Genomic DNA, 14454 nt, shown 5'->3' with positions numbered 1-14454 from the left:
AGTGAATTAAAACAATTTGACAAGAACACTGGACCATTAAGGCTCCCACAGCTACATTTGCCCTCAATTAAAAAAAAAAGGAAAAACACTATCGCACATAATTCCAGCAAGGAAAATACAGTGTAAAGCACAGCAAGAGTTAATCAAGAGCTTATGTGCCGCTGGCCTGTACAACAATGACTTACAATGAGCCTTTCACTCAGTGCAGCGGCACTGTGCACTGTAATCTTGTCAGGCACAGCACTGCGTCTTTCTTTGCTCACCCCGAGGAAAAGATTAAAAAGCTTTGAGAGGGAGCTTAACCACAGATTTCTTTACGGTGATGTGCTGTGTGTGTTTCTTGACTCAGTCTAAGTGCCACCCAAATGTCTCAGAGCTTCTTCCATCGCCAGGGAACACCATAGATAACCTTTACTACCGTTGCAGCTGGAGTGATGCCTGTATTTGTCAAAAGATGAGCTTCCATTCACTTTTAAGCCTGTCATTTACTTTTCTTTGTTCATCTATGACCCGTTTCCCCCCCAGTGCTTGTGTACTGTATTGTATGTCATCAAAGTCAGAGTCCATCTCTAACACACTTACATTTACCTGTTCTGGCTGCACTGTGTGAACAGTAGTGCCAACATAATAGGAGCAACATGCCAGTAAACCCCACAGAGTTCTATGAGCAAGTGTTGATTTCTGCAGTGGAAGGTTCAAATGGTAGATCCTGGCAGTCCACTTGCTCTCTATCCTAGGGGCCTTGGAGAAGTGGGCAAACATGCTGCTTATTCTGATTACTCCATTCGGGCCTCTAAAGCAGGCAGCTAAATGAAATAAGGGTTACCAATGCGCAGACCTGGTTTCAATTCCCAGTCATGCTACCTGACTGTCTCCTTGAACAAGACACTTCCCCATCATTTTCTCATTCCAGCCAACCTGACTGTGGGAGTGGCATCCTGTCCAGGGGGAGTCAAATACTCTCATATGTTTCACAATCTGGAATCTGGGGATTAGCATTAGCACAAACAGGTCTTGGGGCCTATATAGGGCTTCCTTCTTCTACTTAGCTATAAGTGGCTCCATGGAGATATTGCCTTGATGGCATGATAGTCCTACCAAGATTTTCAGTAGCTGCACCATAAACCCATCAGAAAACTGAAATTTACCTTTTGGGAAAAAAAAACAAAGAGGAAAAAAAATAAAAGTCAGTGGATGCTGCTCCGGTGACTGATGTAATGCAGGCTTTGATGTTTTGTGTATAGATTTGCTCCCTCACTAAGCAACCTCTCACTTCTGTCAACTGAGTTTGACATCTAAATGTGCCATATTCAAGTGCACATGACTCTTAACAGGAAAGATAGATGACATGCCCAAAGCACTTGTGACTATTTGACTAGATACAAACCCTTCAAACTCTATGCCTTGCTTTCTGCTAGATTATGTCCAATATAGATTTAGAGGCTCATTGGTGCCCCTGCTTATTTCTAGATTCCATATAGTGTGAAGCAGTTAACAGTCTATGACTCCCCCTGGATGGGACGCCAGTCCATTTCAAATAACGTCCCCAGCCAAGGCCAGTACCCATTTACATCTACATGCACTGGGACAATGCAGATGAAGTGTCTTATCCAAAGCCACACACAAGTAGCATGACCGGAAGTCAGATAACACACAGAGCAAATAGCAAAGTGGAGTTGAACATGTCCCAAATATACTTGCACTATGTGCACTAATCTCTTATTATGATATTTTACAACACTTTGATTTCTGTGATAGGTCTTCATAAATGAAGTCAATGACCATGCCCACATCTGGCCCCACCAAGAAAAAGAAACGTCTGCAGCTGCCACTGCCTTTATCATACAGTATTATACATTTCCAGCTAACAATCAAAAAAATGCATCACAACTGGATTGCACTCCATGTCAGGATCAAATTTTAGAATTGCATGAGACACTCGTACTCTAGTTTTTAATGACAAGCTTTTATTTTATTTATTTATATATAAGCAGTTTAGAAATCTATGTTAATTGAGGTGATGATGTCTCTGGGAGTGGTTTGAAGTGGGTGTGTTTTTGTTTGTCCTCTGGATTTGATTGTAGTTGAGCTTCATTCATGCCAATTACACTGTAAGTAAAATACTGAGTTAAACAAGGTGGACTCTTAAACTCTAAACATTAATATTGTATGAGGTGACACAGTATATTGTTAAACCTGTTTATGTAGTTGCGGCTGAGAGGAGTATAACAAACAACAGTGTGTATTAGTGATGGCTGGTGTGCTGTATCATGCTGAGATAGAGGTGGTAAAGGGAGATACTCCCTCCCTGCTGGTCTGCCACATAGGAGAGAAACACTTAATAAGGTCACCGCTTCATCTCAGCTGCTCTCTTTCCCTCTATCCTCCCCTCTCCAGATATGTCACCTCATTTGTACCTCCAATAAGGAGGTTAGGTTTTGCTCCATTTGCCCTTTGTTCATCTCTTAGCAGGCTTAGTCAAAAATCAATGAGTCAGACTTTATTAAACTTGGTGGAAATGGGCAGTAGAATTTTTTTTTTTTTTTTGTATTTTTTAACAGACAAGAATTTATATTATATATATATATATATATATATATATATAGTAAGTCCCTTCGGCTGCTCCCTTGTTTGCAAATCTGCATGTTGAATTGGCACAGGTTTTACGCCAGATGCCCTTCCTGACACAACTCCACATTACATGGAGAAAAGTGGCAGGGGTGGGATTTGAACCCGGAACACATATATATATATACACACACACACGTGTATATATACACACACACACACGTGTATATATACACACACACACACGTGTATATATACACACACACACACGTGTATATATACACACACACACACGTGTATATACACACACACACACACGTGTATATACACACACACACACACGTGTATATACACACACACACACACGTGTATATACACACACACACACGTGTATATACACACACACACACACGTGTATATATACACACACACACACGTGTATATATACACACACACACACGTGTATATATACACACACACACACGTGTATATATACACACACACGTGTATATATACACACACACGTGTATATATACACACACACGTGTATATATACACACACACGTGTATATATACACACACACGTGTATATATACACACACACGTGTATATATACACACACGTATATATACACACACATGTATATATACACATATATATATACATATAGACCCTCATAGTTTCCTGTAAACCTGGATGACACACAGCCGAGTGTTATCAATGCGACATGATTATACCCACTGGCTGCTTTCACATAAAGTCACCTTATCTCACATTATCAGCAAACATGCTTGACACAAGAACCTGGCCACGCAGTCTTTGTTTGGTAAAGCACTAGCCACATTGCCAGGAAGGAACGATAAGAATGTTGTCTATTTTCTAGTGTCAAGACCAGATCAAAGTCCAGCAAGCAGCTGTGTAAAACAAGAGAAGAACCTAACAACAAACATATGAACTCCTGGCCCAGAGCCAAAGTCAATATGGAGGTTGCTTTATATTGTCTCCATTATCACACAGTTTGCTCAGTAATGACTATTTATGTATATTATTACCTCTGTCATTGTGTTTTTAACTATCTGGTCACTGACATCTGTTATTTTGCTTGATTAGCACGAGGATTAGTCAAGTTTATGGCCTGATTTTCATGAAACCTAGTAGAGGATTGGAGCACTGGCCAAGAAATAACTCATTAAGTTTTGGTGTGAATCCAGTCCCGCTTCACTGGCGGATCAAGGAGTATGTATGTATTTATTTATTTATTTTATGTCAACATTTTTAGTATTTTCATCATATTCTCATGAAATAATACATGGATTTTTTTTAAGCTGTGGTTATTTTGCTGTGAAGCACACCTGGCTAAGTTTGACATTGAGTGATGCTTGGGTGATGCTCAGGGGGTGGAAAAAACACTTTGTGGATCTCCTCAAACCCAATGACATGCCCTTCATTGAGGAGGCGGGGATGGAAGATTCGGATGGATCTAGTGCCATCACCCTAGTGGAAGTCACTGATGTAGTAAAAAAAAAAACTCCTTGCTGGCAAGTCAACAGGGACGACGAGATGTGTCCTGAGATGCTGAAGTCTCTAGATGTTGTTGGGCTGTCATGGCTGACACGCCTATACAATGTTGCATGGAAGTTGGGCACAACACCTTTGGATTAGAAAACTGGAGTGGTGGTCCCCATCTTTAAAAAAAAAAAAAGGGGGGGGGGAGAGTGTGTTCTAAATTATAAAGGACTCGCACATCTCAGCCTCCATGGAAAAGTCTATGCCAGGGTACTCGAGAGGAGACTTAGAGCTTTAGTCAAAGTTCAGATTCAGGAGGAGCAATAACAGGTCAACTCTGGTTGTTGAACACAAGAAAAAGGAGCTGAGCAGGAAGTCAAGGCTCTTAATTTACCCTCCGATTTATGCTCCTATGCTCACCTATGGTCATGAACTTTGGGTAATGACTGAAAGAATAAGATCACATAAACAAGCAGCAGAAATGAGATTCCTCAGTCGGGTATCTAGGCTTACACTCCAGGAGTGGAGGGTGAGAAGCTCGATTATTCAGGAGGGATGCGAAATAGAGCTGCTATTTCTTCGCATCAAAAGGAGCCAGCTGAGGTGGTTCGTGTGCTGAGGTACTCCTTGGTCATTTCCCTGAGGAAGTCTTCCACGCATGTCCAACTGGGAGGAGGACCCAGAGAATACCCAGGATATGCTGGAGAGATTATATTTCCCGGATGGGTTGGGAGCACCTTGGGATCTCCGTGAAGAGTTACAGGATTTGGCCGAGGATAGGGAAGTGTGGGATGAGCTGCTTGCTCTGCACCTACCATGACCTGGACAAGTGGCTGAAAATGAATGAATGCTGCTTGCTGCTCGATGTGGCTCGGCATAAGTCTGGAAAGCTTAGTTAAGCTAAGTGGCCATGGGTATTTTATGGGTATAGCACTTAAAGGATGATATCTAAGCTATCATTCATGTTGAGGAATGTGCACCACCCAATGCAGGGTACTCTGACAGCACTGAACAGTTCCTTCAGTGATAGGTTGCTCCACCTATTGTGTGTGAAGGAGAGGCACCATGGTCCTTTCTTCCTGCCAATGTCAGATCACACAATCAGCACTGTTCCAGTAGACTACACAGTACACTTGAAATGTCTTTCAGACTTTTTAAGTTTTTCTTGTATGTGTAATATCATGTGAACTCACTATCTGAATTGTGTTTTTTCTTATTTACTTTTAGTACACTCTGTTGTCACTTGCTGCTGCAACAATGCAAATTCCGCATTGTGGGACAATAAATGATTATCTTATCTTAAAGGGTTGGAATATGGGTTGGGCTGAAGTGCCTGTTGTGCCTTGTCACAAGAATGTACTCTAGTGCATACCCCTCTAGTTGTATGATGATTTGAAGCTTTTGCATACTGACCTGACAGGAGCGGAACTGGTTGACCAGCAAGGTACATCTCTGAGGGTCTTTCCTACCGTCGAGGCTGTCCAGCTCAGTGGCCACCTGGTTTAGCTCTTCATCGGCATAGTAGAACTGTGCCAGGAGTTGGGGGTCCGTCCTCTATACAGAAACAATAACACAAGATACTCATTTCTCATGCTGGGGATTTCAAATATTGTAACATACACAATGGGTTGACTAAGCAAATGTTTTTTTGCAACCAACAATCTTAAATCAAGAAGTACATCTATCATACATCATTTGATGCACTAAAAAGAGTTAGGATTTAAAATTCTTAAATTAAGCATTAAAATGAATTTGAATTGAATGAATATTATTTCTCATTGATAACTTGTTATTCTGGAATCTGTCTCCAGACCTAGATCCAGCTGATGTTGCAGGATGGTTGAGCAAAGGTGGCATCCTGCCTTGTGAAAAATTTAAGAGACTGAGATGCATATAACTAGAAACAGAAGTCAAACTTTTAAAATTATGTCCATTTCTCACAGGTCCGGCGCCAGAAAAAAAATATTAAGGGGGCGATGAGTTTATCACAGAGGGTGGGGTCGCGCCCCCCCGCAAAAAAAAAAGTGCGCACCGGAAGGGACCTGCCTCTGAGTGTGCGTAATGAATTGGGTGCGCTCCTGGAAAGCTCGTGTATTTAGGCTACACCGTTGTAAGAGACTGAGTAAGAGTAAAGAGTGATGACTATTTTTTTTTATTATTATTTGAATGTATAGACCCTCGGTCAAGTGATCTCCCGCATACCACAAAACCAAACCAACAACTGATCTGAGAAACGACACGAAACAGATTAATCCCACATACAGCCCTCCATCACAAGCGCAAACACAGCGCAACTGGGCATGACAGTCACACAACGGGTCAAAGATAAACCTTTCATGTAAATATACAGTGGTCCCTCATTTATCGCGGGAGTTATGTTCCAAAAATAGCCCGCAATAGGCAAAATCCGCGAAGTACTCAGCGTTATTTTTTACAATTATTATAAACGTTTTAAGGCTGTAAAACCCCTCACTACACACTTTATACACTTTTCTCAAACAGGCATTAACATTTCTCACTTTTGTCTTGTGTGTAAACACTCTCAAAGTTCAAACCTTAGTAGAAAAATAAGACCAACCTGTTTTCAGGCCCAAACATTTGTTTGAGAAATAAAAATAGAACATTTTCCTATAAATAATTATGATGGCTTTTAGAACTAACAAATTTAATTTTAACGATCAACCTTCGAGGTTGGACACGTAAGAAATTATTAATAGTGACTGACCAGTATTTCACAGTTCCTCTGATTGCGCCTCTTCGTCGTGGTACCGCGGCACTGAAGGCCTCGCTGCAGGTGTCTTTTTCCGAGTGAAGAACACAGTTATGGGTAGTTGTTGGCACTCTTTTTTTTCTTCTGGGCAAGAAGATTCTTATAAACAGACACGCAGAACACAATGTGCATGATCTGCCTTCGCGGTGGCGCAACAGGTGTCCCATCATCTGGACAGAACACCGGCCTGCTTGATGAGGATGCAGAGCACAATGCGCTGTTAAAAAAAAAAAAGCATGCAAAACTGGACTAAAAAATCTGCGAAACTGCGAGGCGCTATATTTTCCAGTATTTCTTATTTTTATTTTTGATAACTCTCACATCCGAGGGGGCGAGGTTGATGACGTGAGGGGGCGTCGCCCCCAAACGCCCCCTCGTGGCGCCGGGTCCGATTTCTCAACAGTACAGGATCTATTAAAAACAAAAATCCATATTTTTATTTCAGTGTCAAAATAATTCTGAAATTATGATCAATGTCCACCTGTGCCACTATCAATCACGATAAACAATTAATAAAAAAAAATAACTGGCTTTTTTAGTTGGCCTATTATAACCACAGACAAGCAGAGGTTATAAGATAGTGAAAATTCAAAATTTCCATTATTATAGCAGCACGGTACCTTAGTGGTTAACACTATTGCCTCACAGCAAGAATGTCATGGGTTCGATTCCCACCTGTGGCCTTTCTGTGTGGAGTTTGCATGGGTTTCCTCCCACATTTAAAGACATACAGGTTAGGTGAATTGCAAACTTTATATTAATTGCCTGGGTCTCCCTTGCAAAAGAGGTCTTGATCTCAATGGGATTAACCTGGTTAAATAAAATTAATTACATTATCTGACAAGGATAGATGAAATAGCATTAATAAAATAGCATACATACATATATTTGACATGGCTACCAAAGGGGAGAAATAAATTTAAAACAAATCAAGCACCCCACCTACATTGACTGAAAAGCTTGCGGTTTTGAAAATGGTAACCACATGCTAGCGTGCATCATCACAAACCACAACCACCCAATGACGTCACAGGAGCTCAGCTTTTAAAGAGGTCAGCATGAATATGTAGGCTGCAGTTTACGCCAATAAACATTTGTATGCAACTGCAAGTATTTTCACAAAGTCAAAATGTTTACTGAAACCTCCTTAGCGTGTGATGCCACCTCCCTGGGCCTTTGCACTCTCTGATCAGGATATATGGTGCAGTTCCCTCGCATATTGTCATGAATTCGCATTAAGCCAACAGTAAAAAGGAAAAACACCTGTAACCCACAGTTTGGTTATTGTCACATTATTAGTATTTAAACTATACTGAAAGCCTCTGGAGGTATGACACCGTCATCACACTGGAATACATAAAAATGTCTTGTCTTATACACCTATAATATGTCATTATTTTGAGATGTTATCCTTAGGAGGATTTTGTATACTTTTCACCTGTCTGCAAGAATGTCAGAGCCACAGCAGGATCAATTAAAGCACTAATGTATGACACCGAAGCCCACAGGATTCCTCGACTTTCTCCACGACACTTAAATCACAAAAGATATTTACTGAGATGAAGGCTTACTCCCACGTTACCTTGTGTATGGACAAGCCTCTGAGTCATTTATCTTGTCAATTTTAACACAGCAGAACAAGACCAAGTGTTCCAGCTTTATTTGTTCATTATGTGAGTTTTGAACAAAGGCTGCTGAAATGAAAAAGTAAACTGGATGAGTGGCAAAATATCTTGAAGACCAACAAGAAGTCCATTTGCTGTCAATACCTTCGTGTAAAAAACTAAACAAAAAACTCTTTCATACTGGCTGATTCAAATTAGATGAATGACAGGGTTAAAGGAGGAAAGTCTGGTTCTCTGTTGCAGCAGAAACTGTTGTTTTTTCTCAATATGATCCCATAATTGCTCCAAATACAATCAGCTATGAAGAACAGAAAGACAAGCAAATATAGCATGCAGGGTCATTATCTGTCGTAGGCTTCATCAGAAAGGACTGGCAAATGTGGTTCTGCTACTGTACAATGAGAAACAATGGATGAGAATACATAACCCAGTCAAGACCCAAAACACCCCATCTCTCAATGTAAAAATAATTTAACAATAACGAGTGGTGGGTCTTGTAACTTAAGATTAATATCATGGTATTTTTAAATTTTGTGGAGAGTGACTATATTATGTCACGATATTAGCCCTACTGGTTTTGCACTGTATGACCCCTTTAATAATTATCTTCTTTAAACAATAGTTTAACCTGGATTATCTTCATTTACAAGCAGATATTGGTAAAACAGGACCTCGTTGGTCACAGTAATACAACCCCAATTCAAATGAAGTTGGGAAGTTGTGTAAAATGTAAATAAAGACAGAATACAATGATTTTCAAATCCTCTTCAACGTATATTCCATTGAATACACCACAAAGACAAGATATTTAATGTTAAAACTGATAAACTTTGTTTTTGTGCAAATATTTGCTTATTTTGGAATGGATGCCTGCAACACGTTTCAAAAAAACCTGGGACAGTGATATGTTTACCACTGTGTTACATCACCTTTCCTTCTAACAACACTCAATAAGCGTTTGGGAACTGAGGACACTAATTGTTGAAGCTTTGTAGGTGGAATTCTTTCTCATTCTTGCTTGATGTCAGTTGTTCAACAGTCCGGGGTCTCCGTTGTCGTATTTTGCACTTCATAATGCGCCACACATTTTCAATGGGCAACAGGTCTGGACTGCAGGCAGGCCAGTCTAGTACCTGCACTCTTTTACTACGAAGCCACGCTGATATAACGCGTGCAGAATGTGGCTTGGCATTGTCTTGCTGAAATAACAGGGACGTCCCTGAAAAAGATGTTCCTTGGATGGCAGCATGTGTTGCTCCAAAACCTGGATGTACCTTTCAGCATTGATGGTGCCATCACAGATGTGTTAGTTGCCCATGCCATGGGCACTAACACACCCCCATACCATCACAGATGCTGGCTTTTGAACTTTGCGCTGGTAACAATCTGGATGGTCTTTTTCCTCTTTTGTCCGGAGGACACGATGTCCATGATTTCCAAAAACAATTTGAAATGTGGACCCATCAGACCACAGCACACTTTTCCACTTTGCGTCTGTCCATTTCAAATCAGCTCAGGCCCAGAGAAGGCGGCAGTGTTTCTGGATGTTGTTGATGTTTGGCTTTCGCTCTGCATGGTAGAGTTTTAACTTGCACTTGTAGATGTAGCGAAAACTGGGTTAACTGACAATGGTTTTCTGAAATGTTCCTGAGCCCATGCGATAAGATCCTTTACACAATGATATTGGATTTTAATGCAGTGCTTCCTGAGGGATCGAAGGTCACGGGCATTTAATGTTGGTTTTTGGCCTTGTCGCTTACATGTAGGAAGTTCTCCACATTCTCTGAATCTTCTGATTATATTATGGACTGTAGATGATGGAATCCCTAAATTTCTTGCAATTGAATGTTGAGAAACATTGTTCTTTAACTGTTGGACCATTTTTTCACGCAGTTGTTCACAAAGTGGCAGCACGGTGGCTTAGTGGTTAGCACTGTTGTCTGACAGTGAGAAGGTCATGGGTTCAATTCCCACCTGTGGCCTTTCTGTGTGGAGTTTGCATGTTCTCCCCATGTTTGCGTGGGTTTCCTCCGAGTGCTCCGGTTTCCTCCCACATCCAAAGACATGCAGGTTAGGTGGATTGGAATCTTTAAAAATTGTCCATAGGTGTGCGAGTAGGTGTGAATGTGTTTGTCTGTTTGTGGCCCTGTGACAGACTGGCGTCCTGTCCTGGGTGTACCCCACCTCACGCTCTATGACTGCTGGGATAGCAGTTCCCCCGTGACCCTTGACTGGACTAAGCGGTTGAAGATGAGTGTGTGTGTGTGTGTGTGTGTGTGTTCAAAGTGGTGAGCCTCACCCCATCTTTGCTTGTGAATGGCTGAGACTTTTGGGGATGCTCCTTTTATACCCAATCATGACACTCACCTGTTTCCAATTAGGTGTTCTTTGAGCATTCATCAACTTTCTCAGCCTTTTGTTGCCCTGTCCCAACTTTTTTGAAACGTGTTGCAGGCATCCATTTCAAAATGAGCAAATATTTGCACAAAAACAAAAAAGTTTATCAGTTTGAACATAAAATATCTTATCTTTGTGGTGTATTCAATTGAATATTGGTTGAAGAGGAACTGAAAATCATTGTATTTTGTTTTATTTACATTTCACACAACGTCCCAACTTCATTGGAACTGGGGTTGAAAATGAAAATCTGTGAACTGCACAGAGCAATAAAGTGTTTAGTTGTCTCTAAATTCGGTCTCCGAACTTTTAAAAAAAAGCTGCTGATCTCACATCAAGTCCAGTCAGATATCCAGCTGCATAGCAATAAGTGAGTGTTCAACACAGATTTAATACACTCGGCACAGGCGCAATGCAGAAGAAAAGATGCATTTGTGTCGGATGCCATCCTACAGCCTGCTGCATTCCACAGACAAGCGAGAACATTCCTGGAGCATTGAATCATGAGATAAAAGTTTTTTTTTTAAAAAGCAGCCAATGTTCACAACATACTGATCTACCTTTTGCTGGTAGCAAGTTCCATTCTTTAGATATTTAGATCACAGTGTGACATGTCCCTGCTGGCAAGAAAACAGATTTCTGAATGCTTTAAATGATGAATATCCAATTCAGCATAGACAACTCATAACCCCACATGATGAATAAATACTGGAGACGCTAGTGTGTGAGCAAACGTCAAAATAGCAATGAATACAAGGACTTAGACATCTGTAGTTTAACTTATTACACCACACCAATGATCGTAACCAAGGCAATAATTACTACAGATGTCGAAGTTAACGTTGTCCTTGCCACAGAACTCAGCCTAAAATTTTGCTGAGATCAAAATTAAAGCTTTCAACAAAGAGATTTATCTTGTTAAATGAAAAAAAAAAAAAAAAAAACTCTTAGTATCTTTATTTCTTTAAAATAAGAGGGGATGGCACAAAACAAAATAAAAGACATTTGAATTGCATAATGGACAACACACACTATCTGCACCATCCCAGTCCACCTAGCTGTAAATGGGTACTAGGCTCGGCTAGAGAAGTAACCTGCAATGGACTCGAGTCCCACCTCCAGGAGGTGGATGCTTATTCATTTCATGCTATAGTGTCTGGGGATAAGCACTGGGCCGATGGGCATCAGGGTCTGTTGAGGACTATTTCTTCTTTTATAGATACGAGTTATCGTACCAATCAACAATACCACTTGCCATGTTAAAAATAATTTACTTTATTTTCAAGTGGTTTTGCCAGAGGTTGTGGTGGTCAAGAAGGAGAAGAATTATTATCATCATCATCATCAACATCATCCCCGGATACTGTAGCATGAGACAGATAAGAGCCTACGATTCCCACTGGATGGGAAGCCAGACCCAGATGAGGCTGGTATTAATTTCCAGCTGATAGGGATGGACTGGGATAATGCAGATGAAGTGTCTTGTCTAAGAGCACTATAGGAGAGCCTGAATGGGGAAACCTGGAATCCTAGTCAGTATACTGGTAGCCCAACGTCAATCCCATAGAGCCACCTGCTCTGCCAAAAGTTATGTCAGGTCAGGGATGGTCACATGTACTGGTGCTACACACTGCCACTGCCACATCCACCACACTATGGACCTGCCTTGAATCCTGGATGGTAACCACACAAGCAGACGAGTTCACCCCCAACTCTTGACAGTATCCATCTATCTGCTGCAGCCAGGTGAAACTGGGGCATCCCTTGGGTTTCTCTAACCACTGGTATCCTCAACACTGAGGCACCTGTGTGTTGGATCATGCCACAAAAAACGTGTTACATATCCAAAATGTCATAGATAAAGTTTCCTCACAATGCAAAAAGATAACATTTTCAAGGGAGATAGCAGTGTCTTCCAAACTGGGCAATTCACTAAATGTGCACCATTTCATCATCACCAATGACAGCTCTACCTTGGAGTGGTGAGGAAATGATTCAGCAGATTCTGCTCTCGTTCCCTGTGGCTTGCCTCTCTGCTGTAACACTCCAACTGTCAGCTGTCCCGAGTGACCTCTCTGAGATGACTCATAAACTTCAGCCAATGTGGTTACAAACCCATCATTTCAGACCATTAAACTCTGATAACTTTACCCAGTCTGATAATTACTCTTAAAACCCTTCAATTTCAATGATTTCACAATGACTGACATTTTTTTGCGCTTAGAAATGTGCTGCAGACAGACAGCGACCGTTTGACTTACTGAAAGGCGTTACTTAAGTTTTTATCCTTTCAGCGAGCCTACATTCTTTTAGAGCTGCTGATTTCGGGCATCACTTTCATGGAAACTGCATGGATGATGCAGGCTGTCAGGCGAATGCTTTATGAACCGCCATAGCATTAGTCCGTGCACACCCAGCCTACTTAAGGGACTTGTGTGAAACCTTGCCTCTGACCTCCAAACACTATTCCAGGTTCAATTTGCTGCCTTCTGGCTGCCTTCCAACTACCAGAGAGAAATACTGAAGGGGAATCCAGTTCACAGACAAAGAGAAAAAAAAAAAAAAAAAAAAAAAAAAAAAAAAAAAAAAAAAAAAAAAAGGTGAAAGAGACACAGAGAGAGAGAAAAAAAGCAGCCAGATATGGTTCATCCCCTTATTTATTATTCAGGACAAAGCATAAAAGCCCGAGCAAGAGCAAGCCAAACGTTTTAGTAACACACACATAAACCTTGTCAACCATTAAACTTACAAGGCAACATAGGAGCCGGTATCCCCCTACTTTCTTATAGATTATCATCCAACATGCAGCATTGTGCAGGCTTTTAATTATGTATCATTTATGATGTAGAGTTCATGAAATTTCACTCAGTAGCTCATACTGCAGTTTGTCTTGTAGCTGCTGTCCGCAGTAAGCAGAAATGGGCCACGCCAAGGGCTGTAACAATCTAAAAAATGTGACCACAAAGTTCTTTTTCAAACCTATTTGAAGCTAGCAATCACTTAGGAAACTGGGCAAAGTTTATGCAATTGTGTCAAATAATTTATTGTGGTGTATCTTTACGGAACCCATTCCAATATCCCCCTTTTCTACTCTGTAGCTATTTAAAAAAAAGTGCAGGGACTTGCTGAAGTAGATTCACTTAGTTTTGTTGAGTCATTTATTTCATGTTCAGCTTGCATCAGGAGTCCCCCCCCAACCTCCTTTTCAATTTCCAAAAGCAACAATACAAACTTAAAAAAAAAATATTGCATTCTTACCCTTCCCTATTATCTTACCCCTAGAATCTATTAAGGAAAAAATGTAAACTTAAATTAGAGCAATGAGGTCTGAGCTCTCTCATTTACACAATTCAATCCTCGATTTGACACAGTCAAGACCTGGATCCAACTCCCAAGGTTCACTGAGTCTCATCACACCCATTTTTTCCAATGCATTTAGTTTATATAGTGCCAAATCTCAACAAAGCTGCTTCACACAAGTGTAACTTTACCAAACCCTAGAGCAATCACACAGGCGACAGTGGTAAGGAAAAACTCCCTCTGACGATACTGAGGAATAAAACCTCAAGCAGACCAGACTCACAGGGG

The 14454-nt window shown here is 40.9% G+C and overlaps 1 protein-coding gene across 3 annotated transcripts in view; it reads right to left on the bottom strand.

Moving 5' to 3' along the window:
* The window catches only part of zfyve28 (zinc finger, FYVE domain containing 28), a 43741-nt gene that overhangs the window by 13297 nt on the left and 15990 nt on the right, over nt 1-14454 (bottom strand). For all 3 annotated transcript variants that reach the window (XM_034195183.1, XM_034195184.1, XM_034195185.1), the window contains exon 2: nt 5488-5628. In XM_034195183.1, coding sequence (XP_034051074.1) covers nt 5488-5628 — 141 coding nt within the window. The remainder of the gene's footprint in view (nt 1-5487; nt 5629-14454) is intronic.

The sequence above is a fragment of the Thalassophryne amazonica genome, chromosome 19 (assembly GCF_902500255.1).
Source record: "Thalassophryne amazonica chromosome 19, fThaAma1.1, whole genome shotgun sequence".
Taxonomy (NCBI): domain Eukaryota; kingdom Metazoa; phylum Chordata; class Actinopteri; order Batrachoidiformes; family Batrachoididae; genus Thalassophryne; species Thalassophryne amazonica.
The sequence above is the reverse complement of the archived record's forward strand: the minus strand, read 5'-3'. Positions and strand labels throughout refer to the sequence as shown.